The following is a 25,550-nucleotide window of genomic DNA, read 5'->3' as shown; positions in this document are numbered from 1 at the left end:
ATCCTTGTTCTAACTGAAAACAAGGCACGCGTGTCAACACACTTAAAAAAAGAAGAAGAATTTTTCATCCGTTGCCATGACAATTATTTCAGTGTACCAGTGAAAATACGTGCAACATCTGGAGCTAATGGTGCAATGAAGTCGCTCATAAACTGATCCACTTAATATGAACACAGAACATCAGCATTTAAGTTTTGGGTGGAACTCTGGAGACATGGGACCAGCTCTTAAAAATTCACAGCCCTCAGAGCCAAATGAAGGAACAAGTTCAAGAAAGTTTCACTAACATATTTGCATATTTATATACTAATTCCAGCCCATTCTGTCTTTTCCGTGTCCTTACAAACTTTAAAATTTTATCTGAGCGCATGTTACAATTGAAAAAGTAGATGCAACTGTAAGACTTCAAAGGCTTAGATTATTCAAACAGGATTTCATTCAGAAGTGTGCAGTGTTTAATTCCAAAGGAGGGGAAAAAAAAAAGAAATGTTTGCTGCTTAGCTATGGAATTGCATGTCTTTCTTTGCATGTAATTTTTCCCCCCAGATTTGCCCTCCTGGTATAGACAGATAGTCCTCAATTTACAACATTTCATTTACTGACTGTTCAAAGTTACAACAGCACTGGAAAAGTGACTTATGACCATTTTTCACACTTATGACCATTGCAGCATCCCCATGGTCATGTGATTTACATCTGGATGCTTGACAAGTGACTCACATTTATGACGGCATTTTAGTGTCCGGGGGTCATGTGATCTCCTTTTGTGACCTTCTGACAAGCAAAGTTAACGGGGAAAACCAGATTGACCTAACAACCATGTTACTAATTTAGTATCTGCAGTGATTCACTGAACAAATGTGGCGAGAAAAGTCGCGAAATGGGGCAAAATTCACTTAACAAATTTCTCGCTTAGCAACATAAGGTTTGGGCTCAATTGTGGTCGTAAGATGAGGACTACCTGTAACAGAAAAATTGAGTAAGTAGAAAAATATATCAGTTAACAGGACTGGGACAACAGAGGAAGATAAACTGCAATTGGCCTAAGAAAACTTTTTGAAAACTCTCTCTGCTAAGGTTTCGGGGGGGGGGTTTCACTAGTTACAGTTTATAAAGGTATTAGCACGAATCTTCTCCCCTGTTAACCACCACCCCCCACATCATTTCCTATGCTGAATTTCAGCTCAGTGGCCAGTTGGTCTATTTCTAATCCAAACCACTGAGAATTATTCTTGGGATATTTTGTGTGCGCTGTGTGCAAGGCACATTCCTTAGGACAACTCGTTAAGAGTCCCATGCGTGCATCTGCAGAGAAAGATGCACTTTTACCAAGACAGCCTTTGCAAAAAGCCTTCGCCTTCCAAAAGGAAAGCTGAAACGAGAAAGAAATTAGTCTGGCTTGCCTTTTTGAAACCCAAGGCTCAGAGCCCAGATTTACCGATCAGTCAAAATGGCAAGTAAGTTCGGTTTGCAGCTCAGACGATTTCCTAAGGAACGTCCGTCAAACGCAATGTGGATTTTGACTCCTGGAGACTGTTTGGATAAGTTCGTGCAGTTTACTGGGCAAGGTTTTTCAGAAGCGGCTTGCCATTGCCTTCTTCCTAGGGCAGAGAGAGCGTGACTGGCCCAAGATCAGCCAGCTGGCTTTCTGCAGAAGGCAGGAGTAGAACTCACATTTTTCCAGTTTCTAACCTGGCATTTAAACAACTGCTCTGAAGTGGCTCTCATAATCAAGTAACAAACTAAAAAATAAGTACTGTAAAACAGAAAAAAAGAAAAGAAAATTTGCAACTGCAATTCCCATTTTTATCACTAGTGAGCAAAGAAGATAACAGAGATGCAGCAGTGTTTCATTTGTTATTATTTCTCTCCTCTTTTTTTCAGAATAACCATCCTGAAATGGCTAACAAGAGATCTAAACAAATACAATGTATGTTATTTGAGAAGCATACAAAAAGCCAGTACATTTCTAAAATCTCAGACAGAACTTACAACGGCACTGGCCGCTTTGCACACTTATGACCGTTGCAGCATCCCCATGGTCATGTGATCAGAATTGAGACACTGGGCAACTGACTCATATTTATGACAACTGCTCTTCGTCCCAGGGGTCAAACTTCTGACAAGCCAAGTCAATGGTGAATCCAGATTCACTTAACAACCGAGTTATTAACTGCAGTGATTCATTTAACAACCGTGGCAAGAAAGGGGGTATTATTAGTTGATGTTAAGATGGTGAGAAATAGAATATATTCAGATGGATAAGATGTGTATCCTGAACATTAGTTTTTGTGATGAATTGTGATAAAGGGAACGGTGGTTATTGAAAGCTTGGAAATTATAAATATTAAATGTTAAATTTAAATATTCATAGGAAACTAAAAAAATGTGGGAAAAACTAAGGACATTGATTGTCTATAAAGACTGAATGTTAAAATAACCAGGGTATGTATAAACTAAAAATTATTGATAAATGTGAGAAAGTTATTTTTATTTAATTGATATAATAAGAATTGCATTAGTTTAAATGAGACAATAAATACTAAGGGGACAAGAGAGGAAATATTTAATGTAGTATTTTGAGACTTGTACTAAAGATACTTGTATGTTATTGAATTATCAATTAACTCAGCCGCCACATTGCTTTTTAAATATTTAAATGTAAAATTAGAAAATCAATAAAACTTTAAAAAGAAGAAAGAAAGAAAGGCGGTAAAGTGAGGCGCAACTCAATTAGCAAAAGTTTAGCAACAGAAATTTTGGCTTCAGCTGTGGTCTAAGTCGAAAACTACCTCTACAGTAGGGAGATTTCAACTTTAAAATCTTTTAAATTCACAATACTGTGAATTTAGACATTTATCTAATACACTCTCCAGGTTGTTTGCTGAATGAGAGATTAAATGGAGCAGCTGAACATGTTCGAAACATTTCCAATTTGGGAAAGAAGGAGAAGGGGAAAATAGAGGGATGTGAACTCCGGGACACCCTGCAAAACATAGATTTCTTATCAAAAAAATAGTTTATTCATGTATGCTGTACGTTAGGGCAATTATTACTCAGCTTCTTTGGAGACCAACCAAAAGGACCCCACCCACTTTTACAGTCTACTGTAATCAACTGAAGAAAGAAAGGTTCAAAAGCGAACACATGGCTGGTCTCCAAACCACAATTCCAAGACTTAAAAGCGTTATAAGACTACATTTGTTACAGGGATAACGTAAGAGCATAAACCTTGATCTTTTATATATAAGCCCTGGTTTCCTCAGGATTGCTTAATTAATAATGATGAGTGGGGCTATGTAAAAAATTCACATTTCACGGCAGGCTAAATAACCGATTAATTTAGAATGATGCCTTCATAGGACGTATTAATCTGACAGTGATTTGTTTTCTCAGCTTAACGTCTTTTTGAAGGCTCCTGACAAAACACCAAGCTGAAAGAAAAGGACACGAAGGCCTAACGGACAAATGGCAGTTCCTTAAAATTGCAAACATCCTCATCCTTCTTGCAATGCCTTGCAGCGTTCAATCTTCCTGCCAAAGAGAACAAAATCTGCTTTGACTGATTAACAGATTAAGGATTTATAAGTAACCACCACCGACCAGTTTATTTGGATGGTTTCTTGTAGCAAATATAAATCAAGATGCAGCAGAATTCAGATTGGCTTAAGGACATACAGTGTCTGAAATTTGGGGATACGGTAAAACACATCAAACATTGGCTAGATGCAGGTAATTCTTTAAATCATTGTTTGTTTAATAAGCTACAGGACGAGCAGTCCTCATTTAGCGACTGCAGTTGAAACTGGTAACTCGGTCCTTAAGTGAGGTGCTAATTAAGTGAAACCACAAGCATGCTTATGATCTTACTTAAGCTTTCCTTTTTTATGTAAAGCAGAATCTGCTGTCTCAATGAACAGCCTGGTGGCCTAGTGGTGAAAACGCTGGCCTCCCACTCGGAAGGTTGAGAGTTCAATCCCAGCTAATGACAGATGTTTCTCTCCTTGGGCGCCAAGAAAAAAATATCTGCTGTGAACTCTGCATAGGCGTCAGGAAGGGCATCCAGCCGGTAAATGTTCCAGTCACCCCAACTCTACATCAAATTAAGGGATTACGGGGTCGTAAAATGGTTTGGGTTTTGTTTTGTTTTTTTAATCTGCTGTCTTACAATATCGTTGCAATAGCAAAGGAGACTAACTGGAAGGTATTAAAGGCAAGATGAGGTCACGCTATAACGTTGTAAATGGGAGATGAGGGAGTCTCCCAAATGCCTGCCAGCAAGAAGTATACGGATGTTCAGCCAATACAGTAAGAAAATAAATGCAAACTACTGAGGCTCAATCAACAAATACCCAGACAGTGTAAACATCTGGGAATCTGTTCTTGTTCTCTCAGGTCATCAGGGGAGCAAAACTAACGGTCCACCCAGCTTAGCTGTTTTAAAGCTTTGGCAGGACCGAGGGTTCCCCCCCCCCCCGCTTCTGCACAGAGAAGCCAATCAGAATGCAAACTATGGCTAGTAAATGTAATTTATTTATTTATTTTAATTTTTTATTAATAGTTTATAACATAAAACACAAAAATACAAAAGAAAATAGTAGAAAAAACAGGGGGGGAAGGGGGGGGAGAAAGAAAAGGCACAGACTTCCGATTCCCTAGGGTGCAATAGAATAAGACAATAACATCAAACCTCAACTTTTTACTTTTACATAATAGTATAAACTGGCCATTTCTAGAACAACAAGCCTATCGAATTGGCAAAACCCCAAATCAAAGTTTCATATTTTTTTCCCCACCTCAAGCACAAAGTCCAGTAAAGGTAATTTATAAATCCTTTCTAGTCTTCTTCCTTGGTGAATTCAGATTGCAGCGAGGGGAAGAGGGGCGGTGTTGTTTCAGTTAAGTGTTATTTCATAAATTACAAGTGGCTGCTAAACCGGAGAAGCAAAGCACGTGATGACTTACTGTGATGGGTGAACCAGACTGAGGGAAAATTCAGCCAAAGACGATCAAGTGCCCTGTTATAGAATTTTTTTTTTTTTTTTGCTTTGCCTATCCAGCAAATTCAGGAATTTCCAAGAGAGGGGTCTTTTTCTCTTGCAGACAAAGATAAAAGGCATATTTCTTCACATAAACAATAGAATAACACAATTGGAAGGGACCTTGGAGGTCTTCTAGTCCAACCCCCTGCTCAGGCAGGAGATCCTACCTACACCATTTCTGACAAACGGCTGTCCAATCTCTCTTAAAAGCCTCTGGTGATGGAGCACCCATGATTTCTGGAAGCAAGCCATTCCACTGGTTAATTGTCCTCACCATTAGGAAATTCTTGCTTAGTTCTAGGTTGCTTCTCTCCTTGATTAATTTCCATCCATTGCTTCTTGTCCTGCCTTCTGGTGCTTTGGAGAATAGGTTGATCCCCTCTTCTTTGTGGCAGACCTTCAGATATGGGAACACTGCTATCATGTCACCCCTAATCCTTCTTCTCACTAGACTAGACAATTCCTGAAACCGTTCTTCATATGTCTTAGCCTCCAGGCTCCTAATTATCTTTGAAGCTCTTCTCTGGCACTCTTTCCAAAGTCTAAACATCTTTTTTTATATATTGTGGTGACCAGAACTGGATGCAGTAAAAGACAGAAGGTTCAATTTTGTCACTGATTCACAGAGAGAATTCCAAAGAAAAAAATTACAGGATAAACCATGACAGCTCAGACATATCTCAGATCTTATGGATAGTCATCAATTTCCAAAACCAATTGCCTGGCTTATTTCAAACCTATTCTGTAAAGAAGAAGGGAACTCTAGTCCTTCATCACTATCTTCAAAATGCTTATTCAGTTCAAATGCTGTTCTGAGCCAAGTATTTAACAGATTATGTAGATGCAAACCCAAGTTTGCAACAACAACAAAAAAAAGAGCACAGCTGGGAGCTGCAGTTAACTAATTAAGTCCCAGACCAGTATATCTATACGATGTAGATCTTGGCAAATGTATATTGTGTGCATTTAGATTTTAGTTAAGCATTTGCATTACTTTAAGGGTGCACGAGAGCTAGTCTGGTATAGGGGTTAAGGCATCAGGCTGGAAATTGGGAAACTGGGAGTTCTAGCACCAACTTAGACACAAAGCCAGAGGTGACCGTAGGCCAGTCATTTTCTCTCAGACCTAGGAAGGAGGCAATGGCAAATCACTTCCAGAAAACCTGGCTTTGAAAACTGAAGGGACTTGGATATGGTGACAAAGCCTGAATAGCAATGTCAGGAAACCAATTCTGTCTCTTAAGGACTTGATTGCAGTGCTGTGATTCACGTAGAAACCCACAGTATTCGGGTCACAAGATTGCAACCGCTTTTCATCTTTGGGTGTCACCGGGATGAGGAATGGATGCCCACAGAACCGCCATGTTCTCGCCTGCCTTCCACCAGCAAAGATTTCCACGCCGGGCTCTGATGCAAGGCAGATTGGAAGCATTAGATTATTTTCATATGACTAAAGCTCTCGAGGAGACAAGGTTTACAATGTCACAAATCATTCAGACGTAATGTTGGAAAGCCTTTTGAAAAGAAAAAGTCAAATAATGCTCAGGCGTAATCCTCTCCTTTTTCTGACCCATGGTTTGGAAATGACTGAAATTCCTCTCATCGTTGTCAGGGATATTCACCGATTTCCGTGAATATCATTGCCTAAGAATCTGGGTTTGGGACACAGGTAGTCCTTGACTTATGGCCACAACTGAACCCAAAATTTCTGTTGTTAAGTGAGACATTTTTTAAGTCCTGACAGTTTTCCTGACAGTCAGAACAATTAACCAGTGGAACAACTTGCCTCCAGAAGCTGTGAGTGCTCCAACACTGGAAGTTTTTCAGAAGAGACTGGACAGCCATTTGTCTGAAATGGTATAGGGTTTCCTGCCTGAGCAGGGTGTTGGACTAGAAGACCTCCAAGGTCCCTTCCAACCCTATAATTTTATGTTCCATACCTGTTTTCTTGGACCAGTTCCTTCCAAGAATTTGGCCACTTACTGTGGTGGCATCTTCTGTTGGCTACCACAAAGAAGATGAGGTCAGCCTATTCTCCAAACTAGCACCTGAAGGCAGGACAAGAAGCAATGGATGGAAACTAAATCAAGGAGAGATCCAGCCTAGAACTAAGGAGGAATTTCCTAACAGTGAGCATAAGTTCACCAGTGGAACAACCTGCCTCCAGAAGTTGTGGGTGCTCCAACACTGGAAGTTTTTAAGAAGAGATTGGACAGCCACTTGTTTGAAATGGGATAGGGTTTCCTGCCTGAGCAGGGGGTTGGGCTAGAAGACCTTCAAGGTCCCTTCCAACTCTATTACTGTTATTGTTACTAAGTGAGTTAAGGTCATTTTACGACCTTTCTTGACAGAGTTGTTAAGCGAATCACTGCAGTTGTTTAGTTAATAACACGGTTGTTAAGTGAAGCTGGCTTCCCCACTGATCGTAATTTTGTTTCCTGTCAGCTATAAAGTGAATTTATACTCCATGCTAAGCCATCATTTTTAAACCATGGATTATTGAAGTCCAAATGGCTTGATATGAACATAACATTAAGCCAGAAAGGCTGATCTTACATACTATTACTTTTTTTATTTATTTTCAAACAATGTTATAGCTGTGTTTCTCAATCTTGGCAATTTTAAGCTTAGTAGTTTCAACCCTGGGCTTCAACACAACTCAACTAATTTTAGTTAAAAATCATGGCTTGGCACAAAATATAAATCCAGGCATAGATAAGCATACATGTCTGTCTTCAAATACCTTATTTAGGCCTCTTTCCCTACATTATGATCCCAGTGACGAATTTTACAAGCATCTCAAAAAGGACTCAAAATGGGAACTAGATGAATTTTAGACAAATCCCTGAGATTAGATGGAAACAGAAACGTATTTGCTATGAAAGTTAAATTTTCTCAAATGCTCCCTTCTTCCACTCCAGAGAAATCTTCGCTTGCATGCGGAATAACATTACAATTGTATAAAATCATAGTCCAGCATTTTCAAGGCAGAGGAGCTGTCATTTCCCAAGTTCAAAAGAGACGCAAGTCCCAGGCACACCGACAGCCAGCATTTTAACTGCCATGTGCAAATGACAGAATCTCCCTTTAACAAACATGAACTTGGTCCTTCCTGTTTAGACCAAAACATTAATTAGTTTGGAGAACTAGGAGAAAACTCATACATCCAGAAGCGTTTCGATTACCAAGCAGATGATTTTTGCTTCCAAGGAAGAAACGACTGAAATTTAAAAGAACTTTAAAGGAACTTTAAAGGAACACACATTTTTCTCTGATGAACCTGTATTTTGTCCACAAATGCATTCTTTATATCTATACAGAGAGGAAGGTCAACATTCTGCAAATACGTTGTATAACGCCATGACTTGAGTTGGTTGTGTTCCATGCAGGCAAATTCATGCCCATTTCACTGAATCCCCCCTTGGTTCCTTCCTATCCAAAGCAGCAGTTAAACCAATAGTTTCTTCCAGTTTATCTAACGTGATGTCTGAAATGGCATTTCCAGCTCGTTACCCCCCCGAATGGTTAGAACAGGAAAACAAAAAAATAAAAAAAAAATAAAACACACCTTCCTGTTCTGTCTTCTTAACAGTGGGAAGATGCCGATCCAAGCTCAGTTTGGGAAGTAGGAATTAATTAGCTAAAAAGCAGTCAACCCGTTTCGTAAGCAAGGGGCAGAATTTGAATTTTTTTTAAAAAAAAATGTTTTGTATTTGTTAAGATCAAAATTGGGGTGTGTGTGTCAAAACAGGACTTCCCACAAGCTGAAGAGGCAGACACGGTGAAGAAAAACCAGACGCTGTTTGTCCATGAAGTATGCACACCAAGAAAGCACGTGCTACAATCTTAATATCTGAAGTGTCTGGAGTCAAAGCTGGATCCTGTCCAGCGAAAAAGGAAAGAGGCTGGAAATGCCGTTAGGCCTCTACTTTCCACATAAATAAAAAAAAAAGAGGTATCACAAACTTATCCTGAATGGCCGAAATCAAGGAAATGCACACAGGACAAACCGAAGGAAGAGATAAGGTTTATTTTCCTTTATAGAGGTAATCTTTAACTTGCAAGTATTCCTTTAGTAAACGTTAGTTACAACGGCACTGAAAATGTGACTTACCACCAGCCCTCACATTTACAACCGATGCAGCATCCCCGTGGTCATGTGATCAAAATTGGGCACCCGGCATCTATTTACGATGGCTGCAGCGTTCTGGGATCGCCTGATTCCCATTTACAACCTTTTCAGCGAGCAAAAGCCAATGGGGAAAGCCAGATTCGTTTAAAGACTGCAGGATTCCCTAACAATTGCAGTTCAACAACAGTGGGGGGAAAAAGTTGTAGAACTGGGTCCGACTCACTGAACTGCCTTGCTCAAACACAGAAATACCACTCTCACTTGTGGTTTTAAGTCAGGGACTACCTGCGTGTCTCCGAAGCTCAGCTTCTATTGCTAGCACACAGGAAGAGACAGGTTTGCAGTTGTAATTCAGCAAAATCTGGACATCCCCCGATTACCAGACCTTGATCCAAAGGCAGTGAAATAACTAGAAACTTAAATGTTTGGCTAATTCTGTAGTTTAAGGCTGAGACTTTGCCAGTACATTCACAAAACATTCTGTTTAGACTGGGAAAGTGTTTCCTATATAGTATTCGACTCTGTGGCAGAAAAAACAACAACATAAATTGTAGTGTTTTATCACCTTCTACATTTACTACTTGGGTAATCATTTATTTTTCCCACAGAGCATAATTAATGATAATGTTGGACCTAATCCTATATATTCGGAGTTTCATGCACGTTAGGAATATCTATCAGTTTAGGCTGAAACAGGTGTGTGTGTGTGTGTATGTGTGTGTGTGTGTGTGTGTGTAGAGAGAGAGAGAGAGAGAGAGAGATAGACAGACAGACAGAGACAGAGATAGAGATATATACATATAGATAAACTAGAGTGAGAAAAATGTATGCTTGATCAAACATATAATCTATTCTATGAATTTTTCATACCCTAGGTGAGCACATTTTGTTCCAATTAAACCATGTTCAAGAAGACAGCCAGATGATAATTACAATTCAACAGCTATTGTTGTTGTCTCTGTCCAAATACTATTAAACTTGATTTAATTTCCTTCAAATGAATTCTGTGTAGCCAATAAGTAGAGTCATGGTCTCATCTGGAAACAGCTGTGTGAGTTGCTATGGCAACCCAAGGCAAATGTTCACAAAACTGATAACAAAACCCCTATAAGTTTTACAGAAGAAGATCTTCGCAAAACTAGACAAAACAAACCGTAAGACCTCAGGCAGGATAGACAGTAACTTTAGCACTTAAATATAATTCTGTCTGCCAAAAAAAAAAATCTCCAAGACGTTTATGTATATTAAACAGAGAGCTAAAATGTACGTGACTAAATTTCTTTTATTAGTTAGCTTTCACAATTCATCATGAAATGTGAAATGTAATAAAGGAATAAATTTCACTTTTTTTCTTCTGCAGTATCCAACCTGGTTCAGCCCATTTTCAATCTCTCTTCTGCTCCGTTCTCCTCTCAGACCAGATCTGATGCTAGTTTTCAGAGAGTTATCCGACTGATGGACAGACAGGTAGATATAAATATATTTGCAACCATTCATTAGGTTGGAAAGAATTTTTTAAAAATGGCTGAAGATTCATGAGTTTAATCAATCTTGAGAGTTTGGGGCAATTTCACTCTTGAGAGTTCACAGCCTTGTGTACAAACATTGAAATATCATGAGATTGGGTGAACTTGAGATGTACTTTGAAAGAAAAAAAACGTGTGTTTTTTTAAAAATAGAGGCTCTATGTATACCATATACACCGTGGTGGGATTCAGACAGTTCACACCAGTTTGGCAGAACCGGTAGCTAATTTTTTGTTGCCCAGGCCCAGAATGGACTTCTGGAAGTGGTATTCACACAGAGAACCAGTTGTTCACATATTTGAATCCCACCACTGCATATACGCATGGCATAAACTTTGTATAGTCAAACCCCAGCATAGCTTCAGTGTAGGAAATGACCAGGCTGAATCCGAGGGAGGCGTCAAACATGTCATAAGTCATGAGTCCCATCACACCCACAAGCGATTGAATTCCATTGACTCTTATCCACCGCCAATTTGCTTTGGCTCTTAGTAGTTCAGATTCTTATAGACACTTTAAGCTGGCAATGAATCTTTACACCCATTTGAACTGCCTGGATCTTTTGATTTCCCTGGTACTTGACACAGACTCCAAAAACCATGACAGATACACCAAATCGCCTCAAAACACCTCATCTACTATATGTAGAGAAATCTTGCGAAACTAAAAGTGAGCACTTGCTTCATTAAAGATATATTCTGACAATATAAGGAGGAGCTATCTTGACCTTCTTCTGCCTAGCCCTAACTATCTAAGCTTCGCTACCTCTTGGTCCTCTGGAATGCAGCCCCTCCCTCCTGAGAATCCAGACTACATTCCACTACACATACAGTCTTCTAAAAAAAAGTATTGGGCCTAATCTCCACCAGTGAATGTCAACAATTTAAAAGAACAAATCAAACATTTTAGGGCATTTGCACCTCATCTTAGTTGCAAATGACTTGTTATACCCAAAGACAGCTTAGAGTTTTCCGCTGTTTTGATTAGAAAATGGAAATCCCACCTACCTCTTTCACACTGAGGTCCCGTGAAGCCATACGTGCAAGCACATCTGTTAGGTGCAACACACCTTCCTCCATTCAGACACCCATTTTCGCAGACAGCTGCAAGTGGAGCAAATAATAAAAGTCAATCAGAGGCTAGCAGAACTTGGGTTTTCATAAATCAGTATTCGTTCACAGTTTTCAAGAGGATAAACAAAGGTTGAAACTCTTCCTAGAAAGTTCCAACTCACATTGCAAAATGGGCAAGAATAAGGTCCACCCTCCATGACGAAGAATTAAAGACTAGCAGAGTCCAGAACTTGACTCAGTAGTAAATCACAGGTTTCCAGCCACTTGATCCTTAATTCAGATCTCAACTACACGTGGCAGAAAACTCCAATACTTTGTTTTGTTGCAGAAAATAATGTAGTGTCCAATATAATTTTATAGGTCCATAACTTTCAGTGAAAAAGTTTGCAGGCTGCAGCAGATTTGATTTGAGCTGAACATAGTGATAGGCTCTTAATTCGAACTCAAATCACTGGAAGATACCCAGTCTAAAGAGTGCTATCCACTAGATAAATAAAAAAATAATATTCGTATATTCATTGTAGGGTGCAAGCTCCTGCTTTTCCAGGTAAGGAATAATGGACAGCACAGTCTTGGAGTCTAAGAAGGGGTGTGCCCAACCTTAGCACTTTAAGACTAGTGGGCTTTTAACTCCCAGAATTCCCCAGAGCTGGCTGGGAGTTGAAGTCCACAGGTCTTAAAGCTACAAAGGTTGGATACCCTTGGTTTAAAATATAACAGTTCTCTCTCTGTGGGAACTTTCTTGTTAGCAAATATGTCTACTCCTTCCTCACAACAACAACCCTGTGAGGTGAGTTGGGCTGAGGTGACTGGCACAAGGTCACCCAGTTAGCTTACATGGCTAAGACAAGACTAGAACTCACAACCTCCTGATTTCTAGCCTGCTGCCTTAACCACTTGACCAGGGGTAGGCAACCTTGGCTCTTTTATGACTCGTGGACTTCAACTCCCAGAATTCCTCAGCCAGCTGGCTCAGGAATTCTGGGAGTTGAAGTCCACCAGTCATAAAAGAGCCAAGGTTGTCTACCCCTGCACTATAACAAACTGGCTCTCTTTACAATTTACTATACTTTTCACGATAAGCCTGACACAGATTTGCCTTCAGAATGCAAAAAGAATTGGGTGGTGCGATGACAAATTTGTCACTAATCGGATATTAAAAACTTAAAAAGTTTCCCAATACCTTTATGACATTAACACAAAAACGTCTACAGCACTTAGTCTCATGCATTTGTCTGAGGCATATTCCAGCCAGCAAGAATTTTCCTGGCACTTCTTGAAAAGTTACGAGCTTCTCTGAAAAATTACAGGCAATCCACACGCAATCGTTGCCTGCACTGATCTGGTGGGTGATTTTTTATTTTATTTTATTTTAACTACAGCCAAGATAGAAGTCCTTAGATGAGAATTTGGCAACTGAGGCCGAGCTGAAGGACTGTTTCACAACATTACAGTACTCAAAATTCCTCTGTTCGGAAGGGTGACATTTTTTGTCTGGATCTAATCTGGAATCCGCATCACGGTGATTGGAGAACATTATTCTTGTGTTACTTGGTGTGTGGCTGTGTGTGTGTGTGTGTAATGGAAGAGCAACAACCATTGGGGACCCCACCATGAAGAGGTATTCTTGCTACTGTTGTTTTTATGAGCTGGTGAATTTCCTCCATGAATTTTTAAACTCAAATTCTCAATTGCTTCTTTATCATCCGGACATCGTAGCTGAATTCCAACGGAATATTCTGTTTACTTACGCTGCCCACAGTGTGTTCCAGTGTATCCCTTTTGACAGAGACAATGATCATCACTGCAAGTCCCACCGTTCATGCACCTGATGTTGCAATGTTGCACTTGAAAAGAAAGACAATCCGTTATTTACTGGTGTGTATACAACATCTGCACTCAACAGACACAATCCACCTCCACCCTCGGTTCTGCAAATGACACCGGAAAATGCTACACTTGTCGCTTTTGGAGAATACAGGTTGGTAGGGAAGACTGAAGAGAAACTGGTAGATGAAAACTAAAAAAAAAACTTACATGGGAAAATATAGAGCTCAACTTTTCAAGGCCAAAGGAGGATAGAATTTCTAAAGAAAATATCATGTAAATATGTAATGTAAAATACCATGTTTTGCCATTTACTGTATTTCAGTGCCATGGGGGAAATCTAACCCCCTAGCAAAATTTGAAAACATAGGTGGCCACGTGCTAGTAAACTAGAAAGTGACACCTAGTTGTCATCAGTGCTGGGGGAGAATTTATTTATTTATTTATTTTATTTTATTTTATTTTATTTGTATACCGCCCTTCTCCCGAAGAACTCAGGGCGGTGAACAGGACAATAAATACCCAAAATACGAAATACAAAAATTAAAAACAGATTAAACCATAGTGCCCAAATACAATAAATAAATTACTTAAAAACAATAATTAAAACCCCAAACCCATCAAAAAGAAGGGAGAAATCTTGCAATTTAATTCTTTACTTGTTCTACAAGTAGATGCCAATTAAAGCGGATGCAAAATATACAAAGCAGAAATGAATTCCAATATGACACAAACCTCCAAAAGGACAAGGCCACGATATTACAATTTCTAAACCACAAAGCGTAACTAACTCAAAACTATGATTAAACCTTGCTACGCTTTTTAAGTATCTTCCAAACTAAGATTTACGACAATGCTCTCACGTTATACTCACAGTTTAGGATTCAAGCATTACAAATATGCTGAGATTAACTAAAAGTGATTTTCTGCTGATTGCTTATCTCAGCTTTTCTCTGGGAACACAGAGAAAGTGTACATAAGAGTCTTTCCTAATTTTAATCGCTCACAATAAGAATTTTGTAAAGTAAATTAGGTTAAATAAAAATATCTGGTCTAAAACTCATGTAATGAGTCCTACTTGACCTTGAGCCTGCCGAAAGCAATACCTGGGACTTCAGCCAGGGGCGTTCAACCTTGGCAACTTTAAAACCTCTAGCTGGGGAATTCTGGGAGTTGAATTCTGGGAATTCTGGGAGTTGAAGTCCACAAGTCTTAAAAGTTGCCAAGATTGGACATCCTTGTTTTACGGGGTGTCTTTGCAGAGAAAAATTGGGAAACCCATATCTGCTTATTCAGTCATACAGCATGCTAATGGAAGAGTCACACATTATGCAAGGTTGGTCATAGTGTGTTGTAAACCAGCCGCTGTGAAATCTGCAAAACTCGGACAATTAAATCAGTGGGACATCAGGCCAAACTTTTCTCCTCTGTGCATTTACATATAGTTTTTTTTTTCTTTTCTTAATGGCCCCAACAGATTTTATGCTGCTCCAACAAGAAGCTTCAAAGGAGCTCCTTTTGATCTAAAGGACAGCCCAAAAGCAGATAAAAACGTCCATTTTCTGTTTGTTCTGATCCCAGCGATTAGAAGCCCACCCAGAAGCTGCTATCTACATTTCTGGAAAAAAAATCAGCCTTTTTAATATTAAGCTACACTATAGTTCTGCTTTTACTCTGGCTCTTAGGAGGACTTAAATTTAGCTAGAGAAAAAAAAACAACCTTAAGAATAATCAGTTGGCAGACACCATCTATTTCATCCTAAACTGATCAGGGGCAGGGGTAACGATGGCCATCGCCTGAAAAATGGTTCAATTAAGCTCTATAAAATTGTAGGAAAAAAACAGCTCCAATTAGAAAACACATAGGAAATGATATCATCTGTCAGGCGGGGTAGAAATTTAAAACCACAAAACTGATTTCAATTAGAGTGGAGCGTGCCAAAAGCCAACTTCCATTCCCACATAATCACCAAAGCCGTTTAAAATAATTTTCAAATAGGTTTAGCAGTAGCTTGATACAGATTCACAGATCCATATATAATCTCTACACAGGTAGTCCTCGAGTTCGTTTAGCGACCGTTCAAAGTTGCAACGGCACTGAAAAAAGTGACCTATGACCGCTTTGCACACTCACGGCCGTGGCGGCATCCCCACGGTCACATGATCAAAGTTCAGACGCTAGGCGACTGACTCAGGCTTACGACGGTTGCAGTGTCGTGCGATTCCCCTTTTGTGACCTTCTTACAAGACAATCGGGAAGCCAGCTTCCCTGAACAACCATGTTACTGACTTAACAACTTCAGTGATTCGTGTAACAATTGTGGCAAGAAAGGTTCGTAAAATGGGGCGAAATCCACTTAACATCTGTCTCACGTAGCGACAAAAATTTTAGGCGCCCTTGTGGTCCTAAGTCCAACCCTACTGGTGCCTATCTGTGAATGTCTATAAACGTTCTCAAGGAACAAGCTAAGGAGTTTTCTGGATCTTTTCAAAGTGAGTACGACTTCAGATCGTATGCTTTAACAGTGCTGAAAAGCATGTTCCCACACCAAAGAAAATTATTTCTTCTTTATTCATTCATTGGCAAGTTAGATGAGGTACTTGCATCACCATTTCTGGAGGATATTGTTTTAAAGAATAGGTGGAGTTGCAAATGTACAATTGGTTGAATCCTGTAAGTAAATGTTTACTTACATTCTTTTACGGTAAATGTTTTCTTTACTTTTACAGTAAAGTGGAAAACATGGCACCTATTCAAATCCACTTTGTGCGTTTCACAGAAGACCACATGTGCTGCAATGGCTGAGTGTTATTAGCCAACGGTAACACATCTCGAGTTTCAAGGATTTCAACATCAGCCCTTCTTAGAGGAACTAGAGTTTCCTGTGAGATTCCACATATTCCTAAAAATTAGGGCCTAAGCAATAGACTGAGTTTTGTCTGCTTAGAAGTCATCAAACTGAGCCTAGCCACAGGTCAAAGCATGGGTAAATACCCTTTATTTCAACTTGATCCCAGTAATAATTTAAACCATTTACAAGAAGGTGAACTAAGGTGGATTTCCCACAACACATAAAAGCAAGTTAAAATGAATGTTTACTACATTATTATATGAGATCTATTGCCTTAACAAATTTTATGAACACATAAATTATGAGGTTTCCCCCCAAAAAATTTATAGTTAAGTATATGAGATAAACCCTGCATATGAGTAGGAAGTTGCAGATTTTTTGCTCAATTTGCATTTTTAAAAGAGGTCAGCCTAATTCAGACACCTGGACAAACAGAACGATAGAAACATGGTTTCTGTGACATCTCCTAAAAAATTGTAATGCAGTTCTTGGCTTTCCGAACTTCTCTAAGTAAGTTGGAATCTCCCTGTAGGAGAAAATTCAACAGTACAAGTATACAAAGAGGGCACATATTCAGGGAAAACATACACAACTGACATGCCAACTCAGTGGATCCTCTCAATCCGGAAACCCTGAACCGCTGAACACTCAAAGCTTCCTCAGAATAATTTTGGCACTGGGGTCATTTTTAAAGATGAGAAGAAGCACTAATAAAATGATTCAGACAAGTCTGTTGCTACTTCTTAAATCCCAAGGGAAACTGGCAATGGTAGCTTTCCTCAGAGAGAGAGAGAGAGAGAGAGAGAGAGAGAGAGAGAGAGAGAGAGAGAGAGAGAGAGAGAGAGAGAGAGAGAGAGAGGGGGGTGGGGTTGGGGAAGAAATTAGTTGTTATTAATTCATGCAATTCGAGGTCATGAGAAAGGGGACATCAGCGCGGGTCTACAGAATAGGGCCCCAAAGGGACGCTGAGACAGTGGTTTGTGGTTTGTAAGGAACAGACACTGAAGGATCCTTGGTGCTCTCTGAGCTTGCTTGGTTTCTTGCAGCCGTTACATTAGCCAATCTAGGTAACATCATCAGTACTAGCGTAGTAAGGAGTGGGATTTGCTCTCAGTTTATGTTCTAGTGCTGATCTGGGTACTGATTGCTGGTGGAGAGGTGCTTGGGTCTTTTTGTTCCCTTTTGGGCTGGCATACACAAAGAAGGGACGTGGTGGCTCAGTAGGTTAGGACGCTGAGCTTGTCGATCAGAAGGTCGGCAGCTTGGCGGGTCGAATCCCGAGTGCCGCATAACAGAGTGAGCGCCTGTTACTCGTCCCAGCTTCTGCCAACCTAGCAGTTCGAAAGCACGTAAAAATGCAAGTAGAAAAATAGGGATCACTACGGTGGGAAGGTAACAGCGTTCCATGCACCTTTGGCGTCTAGTCATGACCACGGAGACGTCCTCGGACAAGCACTGGCACTTCGGCTTTGAAACGGAGATGAGCACCGGCCCCTAGAGTCGGAAACGACTAGCACGCATGTGCAGGGGAACCTTTACCTTTTACCTTTAAACAAAGAAGAGGGAGTCAAGCTCTTCTCCAAAGCACCTGAAGGCAGGACAAGAAGCAAAGGATGGAAACTAACCAAGGAAAGAAGCAACCTAGAACTAAGGAGGAATTTCCTGACAATTGGAACAATTAATTGATGGAAAAACCCACCATCAGAAGCTGTGAATGCTCCAACACTGGAGGTTTTTAAGAAGAGACTGGACAGCCATTTGTCTGAAATGTTATAGGATTTCCTGCCTGAGCAGAGGGTTGGACTAGATGATCTCCAAAGTCCCTTCCAACTTTATTATTATTATACTGTATAGATGTTGCTAAGGTCTATTTCTCTATTGATGGCTAATTTGTCAGGGTGCCAGGCGTCTAGAAATTCCCTGGCATTTCTGGACTTGGTTTGGTTTAGGATGGCCGCATTTTCCCGACTGAAACTATGATTAAGTCTGTCTATACATTGTGAAATTAAAAGAGTTTCCGTCATGTCTTCTAACGACTAGTTGGCGTTCATGGATGTGTTCTGCCACTTCTCCACCAGCAACCAGCACCCTGATCAGCACAGATTAACTCCAGGATTAACATCAGACCAACAATCAAGTAAACCATACCCCAGTCAAGAAGCTGACAAAGAAGTCAACAGTAAAAAGGCCAAACAGAGTCTCTAAGATCACCCCCACCAACACTGACAGGCAAGCCAGTGGAATATAAGCTGACAGCAAAACCTACTCCCTTCTAGCACATCTGCAAGAAAACAAGCAAACTCAGAGAGCACCAAGGACCCCACAGCCCTTATCCTCCACCACCACCTCCTCCTCCTCCTCCTCCCACCCCTCTCCCTTCTAACACTGATGATGTTAGCTAGTTTGGCTAATAAAACGCAAGAAATCGAGCACCAAGGACCCTTCATTTCAATGGAACAGACACTGCTAGGAAGTAACAACCGGAGTGGGCTATGGGTAGCGAACATCTGGTGTTGGTGTTTGACTGAACTAACAGACTGGACTCTTGGCCAGCCCAGTGGAGCTGTTCTTCCATCTCATCCACAATCTCTTTGAAATCCTGACAGAAGAACAGAATTGCGGGAAACATCTGTGAGGTCTAAGAGGATAGATGCAGAGGAGGATCCGGAATTTTTTATTTTTTATTTTTTTATTTTTTTTAAAAAAAAGCATGTATGGCCGTCATTGCCAGCCATGTCTCAGCGCTGAGGTCCAGGCAAAGAACAGATGCAAAGCTTTAAGCATTTCAGGCTGTTGCTTAGTTCAGAGAATTGGGTGGTGGGGGGAGGGGGGAGAAACCTACTATGGTTAGAAAATCATATTTATCAATCAACCACTGGAAAAGTCTAAGGTTGAGCAATAGAGAAACAGTCAATTGCATTGAACATTTTTTAAGCATGGCTTCCTCCAATTGGTGTCTTCCATATACAGGTGGTCCTCGATTTACAACAGCTTCGTTTAGTGACCAATGTTATAATGGCACTAGAAAAAAGTGACTTATGACCATTTTTCACACTTATGACCGCTGCAGCATCCCCGTGGTCATGTGATCAAAATTCAGACTCTTGGCAACTGACTCGTATTTATGACAGTTGCAGTGTCCTGGGGTCACGTGATCCCCTTTTGCGACCTCCTGACAAGCAAAGTCCAAGGGGAAGCCAGATTCACTTAACAACCGTGTCACTAACTTAACAACCGCAGCGGTTTCATTTAACAATTGTGGCGAGAGAGGTTGTAAAATGGGGCAAAACTCACTTAACAACAGAAATTTTCGGCTCAACTGTGGTCATAACTCAAGGACCACTTGTATGTTGGATTTACAATTCCTCTTTATACCTACGAGGCTGGGGAAGATGGAAATTGTCGTCTAAGAATCTGGGGGACATTTCAGGTCAGAAGCTTATATTTAGTGTTTCGATAATTAAATATTTTCCTGAAGCCCCTTTTTTTTTCTGGCGTGTGATTAGTGAAGCAGGATTCGTTGTATGGACCTCATTAAACGATGCACAAAGATAATTTAAAGAGGGCACCCCTGCTGTGCAAATAAACCAGCACACCAAGAGAGATTAATTTATTAGATTTATGCCCTGTCTCGGCATCAAAAAGGAACTGTGTTCAACTTTGGCCAACACAAAAAGGAAACAAAACCATAAATGAATTTAAAACACAATTCAAAAAGAACGCAACTGTAAATACAAAACACAAGCCCTGTAATGAAAGTAGAATTGGACTACTGATCTCACATACCACTGGGAAGCTAACCCACATGAGATCTAAACTTTCATGCTGCCTACAATGGGAGTTAACTTTCTATCTGCATGGTATTAATTTTATTCCACTTAATGTAAATGTTTATCCTAACTTTTCGCTTTCTCGTGGTTTCAACTCCTTTACGGATCCATAAAACAGTTCCAGACAAGCGTAATACATATGAATGATAATTAATACCATTTACTGAAAAACTAGGTCACTGAACACCCCTGTATGCCTCTCAATTCTGCTTGAACGTGTCTGGTAATGAATGACCAGATCTTACAGGGACTCATAAATTCTAGTTTGTTCATTCCCCAGATGTAGTTTGGTGCTTCAGCTGTGCTGAAGTCAAAATAAGAATGTTTTGAAGGAAGAAACTGCCCCGAGGGGGAGATTGTTGGTTATCTTTAATGTGGCCATAAGGAAGGTTTGCAAGTACGGTAATTGAAACCCAGCCACTAGATCAGGATTGCCCAACCTTGGCTACTTTAAGACTTGTGGACTTCAAATCCCAGAATTCCTCAGACAGCAGGGGAAGTTGGGAGTTGAAGTCCACAAACCTTAAAGTTGCCAAGGTTGGAGACCCCTCCATTAGATCCTCTCAGCTGTGGTGTGGTAAACATACATCACTGTTCAGTTATCTGAACTACTAAAATGTCACGGGGTGATCAACAAATTCCTCTACTAGCTTGACCGCCGAAGCGGGGATGACCGATCCAAATCTCGAATGCATACCTGATTTTGAGCCGCAGGATGGAGCAATCTGGCCATTTGGACACGTGCACATGTTTGGCCTGGAGCAAAACCCATCTCCACAGGAATGCCTGCAAATCGCTGTAAATAAGAAAGAAAAGGACAAACTCTTTGAGAATACTGACTGGTGATGTGAGAGACTGATGAACAACAATAGCACTTAGGCTTACATACCGCTTTGCAGAGCTTTACAGCCTCTGTCTAAGCAATTTACAGAGTCAGCATGTTGCCCCCCAAACAATCTGGGTCTTCATTTTACCGACCTCGGAAGGATAGAAGGCTGTGTCAACCTTGAGCCGGTCAGGATCGAACTGCCAAAAGCTGGCAGTCAGCAGAAGTAGCCTGCAATACTGCATTCTAACCACTGCGCCACCATCGGCTCGTGAATGAACTCATCTCTTCAGACTTATCAAGCCCTTTCTGGATTGCCTGATCTTCAGGACCCTTCATCAAACTTAAGAGTCAAAGCTCACCTTTCTTTTCTTTCTTTTTTTTATCGCTGCTGCTGAAGTCTACACTTAAGAGAGCTGGTTCACTTCATTGGGCGGAATAGGTAAGTCACTCGAGGCAGCTAACACGGATGGCATAACAATAAATTGATAGAGGAGAGAGGTAGGTGTGCTGTGTGGCCAAGCTAGACTAAGTACAGGCAGTCCTCCGCTTACGACCACAATTGAGCCGCAAATTTCTGTTGCTAAGCAAAAGAGTTGTTAAGTAAGTTTTGTCCCGTTTTAAGACCTTTCTCACCACAATTGTTAAGAGAATCACTGCAGTTGTTAAGTTAGCAGCCCGGTTGCTCAGGGGATCTGGCTTCCCCATTGACTTTACTTGTCAGAAGGCCGCAAAAGGGGAAACGTGACCCCAGGACGCTGCAACCGTCATTAAAGTGAGTCAGTTGCAGTGCCATTGCAATTTTGAAGGGTCACTAAATGAGCTGTTGTAAGTCAAGGACTGTCTGTGTTCAGTTTTAGCGGTAGGGACTTTCTCATCCTCAGTTTTGAAGGAACCCTGCCACTCCAGCTGGCTTTTTTTAAAAAAAATTAGAACACAGAATATAAAATAACAGGATTGGAAGGGACCATGGAGGTCTTCTAGTCCATCCCTCTGCTCGAGCAGGAGGCCTTATGCCATTCTTGACAAATGGTTGTCCAAACCTCCAGTTTTGGAGCACCCACAACTTCTGGAGACAGGTTGTTTCTCTGATTAATTGTGTTCATTGTCAGGAATTTTCTCCTTAATTTAGCTGTATTTTAACTTTTTTAAAATAAAAATTAAAAAAAAATTAAAAAATGAGAACCATCGAGGGATTTCCTAATAAAAACAGCAAAAATAACAACTTACGGACAATACATTGATTTCCACCAGGTAAAGTTTTCCATCCAGGACAGCAATATGCGTTGTAACGTGATCCACATACGTTAGGTCTATAAGAGAGAGAGAGAGAAAAGGAAAGAAATGTTGTCATTCTTCAGATTTTATTTATGACTTCACAAAATCATCTCCATCTAGTCACTAAATTAACCCATTTTCTAGGGCTGGCAATACACAAATCATAAACTAATCAAACAGGTTGGCTTCACAAAATACAGGAAGTTCCAAGATTACAAATTATAGTTAAACATCCACACAGTGTAATACGTGAACACGGACGGATCTATAACATGCATATGAAGCCATTATGACAATTCTGCATTTTCCTTTGTCATTTGATTCAGCGTTAACAATTACACCCCATTTTCTAAAAAATTGTGAAGATTTATATTAAACTATTGTTTGGGACACCTAGACAGTCTATCCAATGACGAAATGTGCTTTGTCATGTCACAAGTATTTGTCCTGATATTTCCCATCCCGTATAGGTTACTTACTCATATCAGATGTCGGGTGCAACGTAATGGGGATTATATACTTAAAATCATATATCAAGACACAAACACATAAGAGCAGAAGAGTTTACATTAGGATGTTACTGAATGTTGATCATCATTTGGATTGCAACCATGACTTGCTCCATACAAGACATTTACGGATAGCTAAAGGTGTAAGTCCAACATACAGGTGGTCCTTAACTTATGACCACAGTTGAAGCCAAAACGTCCACTGCTAACGAAGCAAGACAGTTGCTAAGTGAGTTTTGCCCCATTTTACCACCTTCCTTGTTAAGCGAATCGCTGCCACTGTTAAATTATTTTAAACATACATTTAGTGACCGTTCAAAGTTACAACAGCACTTTCGCACCACCTTTGCAGCTTCCCCGTGGTCACGTGGTCAAAATCCGGACACTTGGCACTTTTACAACAGCTGCAGTGTCCCGGGGTCCCAGGATCCCCTTTTGTGACGTTCTGAGAGCTAAATTCAATGGGGAAGTCAGATTCCTTTAACAACCGTGTTACTAGTCTAACGACTGCTAAGTGACTCCCTTAACGACTGTGGAAAGAAAGGTCATAAAATGGGGCAAAATTCAGCTAACTCCCCCACTTAGCAGCAGAAATTTGGGGGTCAGTTGTGATCGTAAGTCAAGGGCCCTCGTAATTCATTTCACCCACAGACTCAACAAAAGCTAATTCAGGCCATTGATGTGTTCACCTATGAAAGATTCCATTGTGTTTCGGCTTCATGTTCCTCCCTGTAGCTACAACAGACCAACTTCGTTTGGAATTACCCTCTTATCGGTGCCAAACATTACTCCAGTGCTTCGAGGCAATAAGGTAAGCAAAGATAGCATACCCTGGTTTCCTGCCCAGGGGAAACGAGATTTTTATCACTATAGGAAGTGGCTCTTACTGCTGAATTCTGGGGAAAGAATACGATACACAATCGAATGCACGATGGAGTTGTTTTGGTCTAAAGCAGACTTCTAAATTCAAAGAAACGGCAGGACCAAGGAAATCCATTCCAAATCAACAGGAACAACCGGGTTTCAGAAACAGGCCATTTAAAAAAAAAAATCAGTTTGGCAGGCTCTTTAGCTCTCATCTGGCATATTCGTTGCCAACCTCCTAAGTATGTGCAATTTATGTGTATCTTGATGTTGGCGATAAATTTAACGAGACCCTCTCCCCAAAGTTGTGGAATTTCATGCTCAAAGGAGGGAATGGCTAGGAATCAGCCCAAGGGTGCATTTATTTATTTATTTTTATTGCGAGAAGGGTTACCCAATCATGTGTTAGGAATCTTTCACTAATACAAAATGTACATCAGAATTCAGTGGCCTCTCCGAATCTATGCCAGGGGTCTTCAAACCTGGCCCTTTTATGACTTGTGGATTTCAACTCCCAGAATTCTGGGAGTTGAAGTCCAAAAGTCATAAAAGGGCCAAGTTTGATCTATGCTAATTTATTTTATCTGCTAATTTATATCTGAGCACAACTGAGGAGGCTTCTGGTTTTTCTCCTGAAGACCCTGAAATCATCTTGAGTTTGGTCTCTATCCCGTTCTCTCTCTCTCTCTTTCTCCATGTGTTTCAACCTTGTTTGCTGGATCCTCAGAAAGCTAGAATCTCACCAAGGGTTGAATCCTGCAGTAGTGATGAAATGATGAAACACGCCGTAAACTTTTAAGAGAACAGGATGATCAGTAGACCAAATGTATCATTTGGTTGGCTTTCAATGAGATGTCTTTATGACTTCTGCCTCCTCAAACTGGCTGTCTCGTTTTTTTTCTTCCATTAATTAATTCTTCCCTTGCGTGTGGTTCTCGTTTGCACAATTTCCATTTTTTTAAAAGGGGTAGAGGGCGGTGGGAAACCTTCTCTAGCTCCTGCAGCACAGGGCTTGATCACTGCAAGATTCATAACAGGAGAGATGTTACTCAGGTAGTTCTCGACTTATGACAGCAACAGAGCCCAAAATTTCTGTTGCTAAGCGAGTTAAGCGAATTTTGCCCCATTTTACGACCTTCCTTGCCACCGTTGTTAAGTGAGCCACTGCAGTTGCTAAGTTAGTAACACACTTGTGAAGGGAATCTGGCTTCCCTCTTCAGAAGGTCACAGAAACGGATCACTTGACCCTGGGACATTACAACGGTCATAAGTATGAGCCAGTTACCCAGCGTCTGAATTTTGATCATGCTGCAATGGTCCTAAGAGTGAAAAGCAGTGGTAAGTCACTTTTTTCAGCGTTGTCGTCATTTCAAATGGTCACTAAATGAACTGTTGTAGGTCGAGGACTAGCTGTACATTCAATTTCAATAAACTTCTCACAGAAAGCCAAGGAGAAGATGTAGCTTCTCAAACGACCATTGACCTATTGATAGGGTTTAGATCAAATTGCCAAGGTTTGCTCACCTTGGATGCGATAGTATTTAAGCAGCAAAGGAGGAGCACTGTGAAATCTATAGATCAACAGGAGTAGCCATTAAAGAAGCATATTGCAATGAAAACATCCCCCCAAAGGCCTACTTGGGTCAAGATGCTCCACTAGGAAACAAAGCAACATCTATCCTACAACTTCTCCAACCCAGCAAAATCCAAATTCTGAGTAAGAGATTTTGCTTGGCAGCTCCACGAAGATTAATCACTGCTGGCTGGGTTGCAAACCTTTCCTGAGGCAGA

The 25,550-nt window shown here is 40.5% G+C and overlaps 1 protein-coding gene across 1 annotated transcript in view; it reads right to left on the bottom strand.

Moving 5' to 3' along the window:
- FBN1 (fibrillin 1) overlaps positions 1–25,550 on the bottom strand; it is a 164,873-nt gene that overhangs the window by 112,793 nt on the left and 26,530 nt on the right. The window contains exons 4-7 of the mRNA XM_083371054.1: positions 22,339–22,421; positions 20,980–21,078; positions 13,525–13,620; positions 11,708–11,803 (exon numbers count right to left, since the gene is read on the bottom strand). Of these exons, the coding sequence (XP_083227180.1) occupies positions 11,708–11,803; positions 13,525–13,620; positions 20,980–21,078; positions 22,339–22,421 (374 nt within the window). The remainder of the gene's footprint in view (positions 1–11,707; positions 11,804–13,524; positions 13,621–20,979; positions 21,079–22,338; positions 22,422–25,550) is intronic.

Source organism: Vipera ursinii (assembly GCF_947247035.1).
Source record: "Vipera ursinii genome assembly, chromosome: 11".
Lineage (NCBI taxonomy): Eukaryota > Metazoa > Chordata > Lepidosauria > Squamata > Viperidae > Vipera > Vipera ursinii.
Note: the sequence above shows the minus strand (reverse complement) of the source record. Positions and strands in the feature narration are given on the sequence as shown.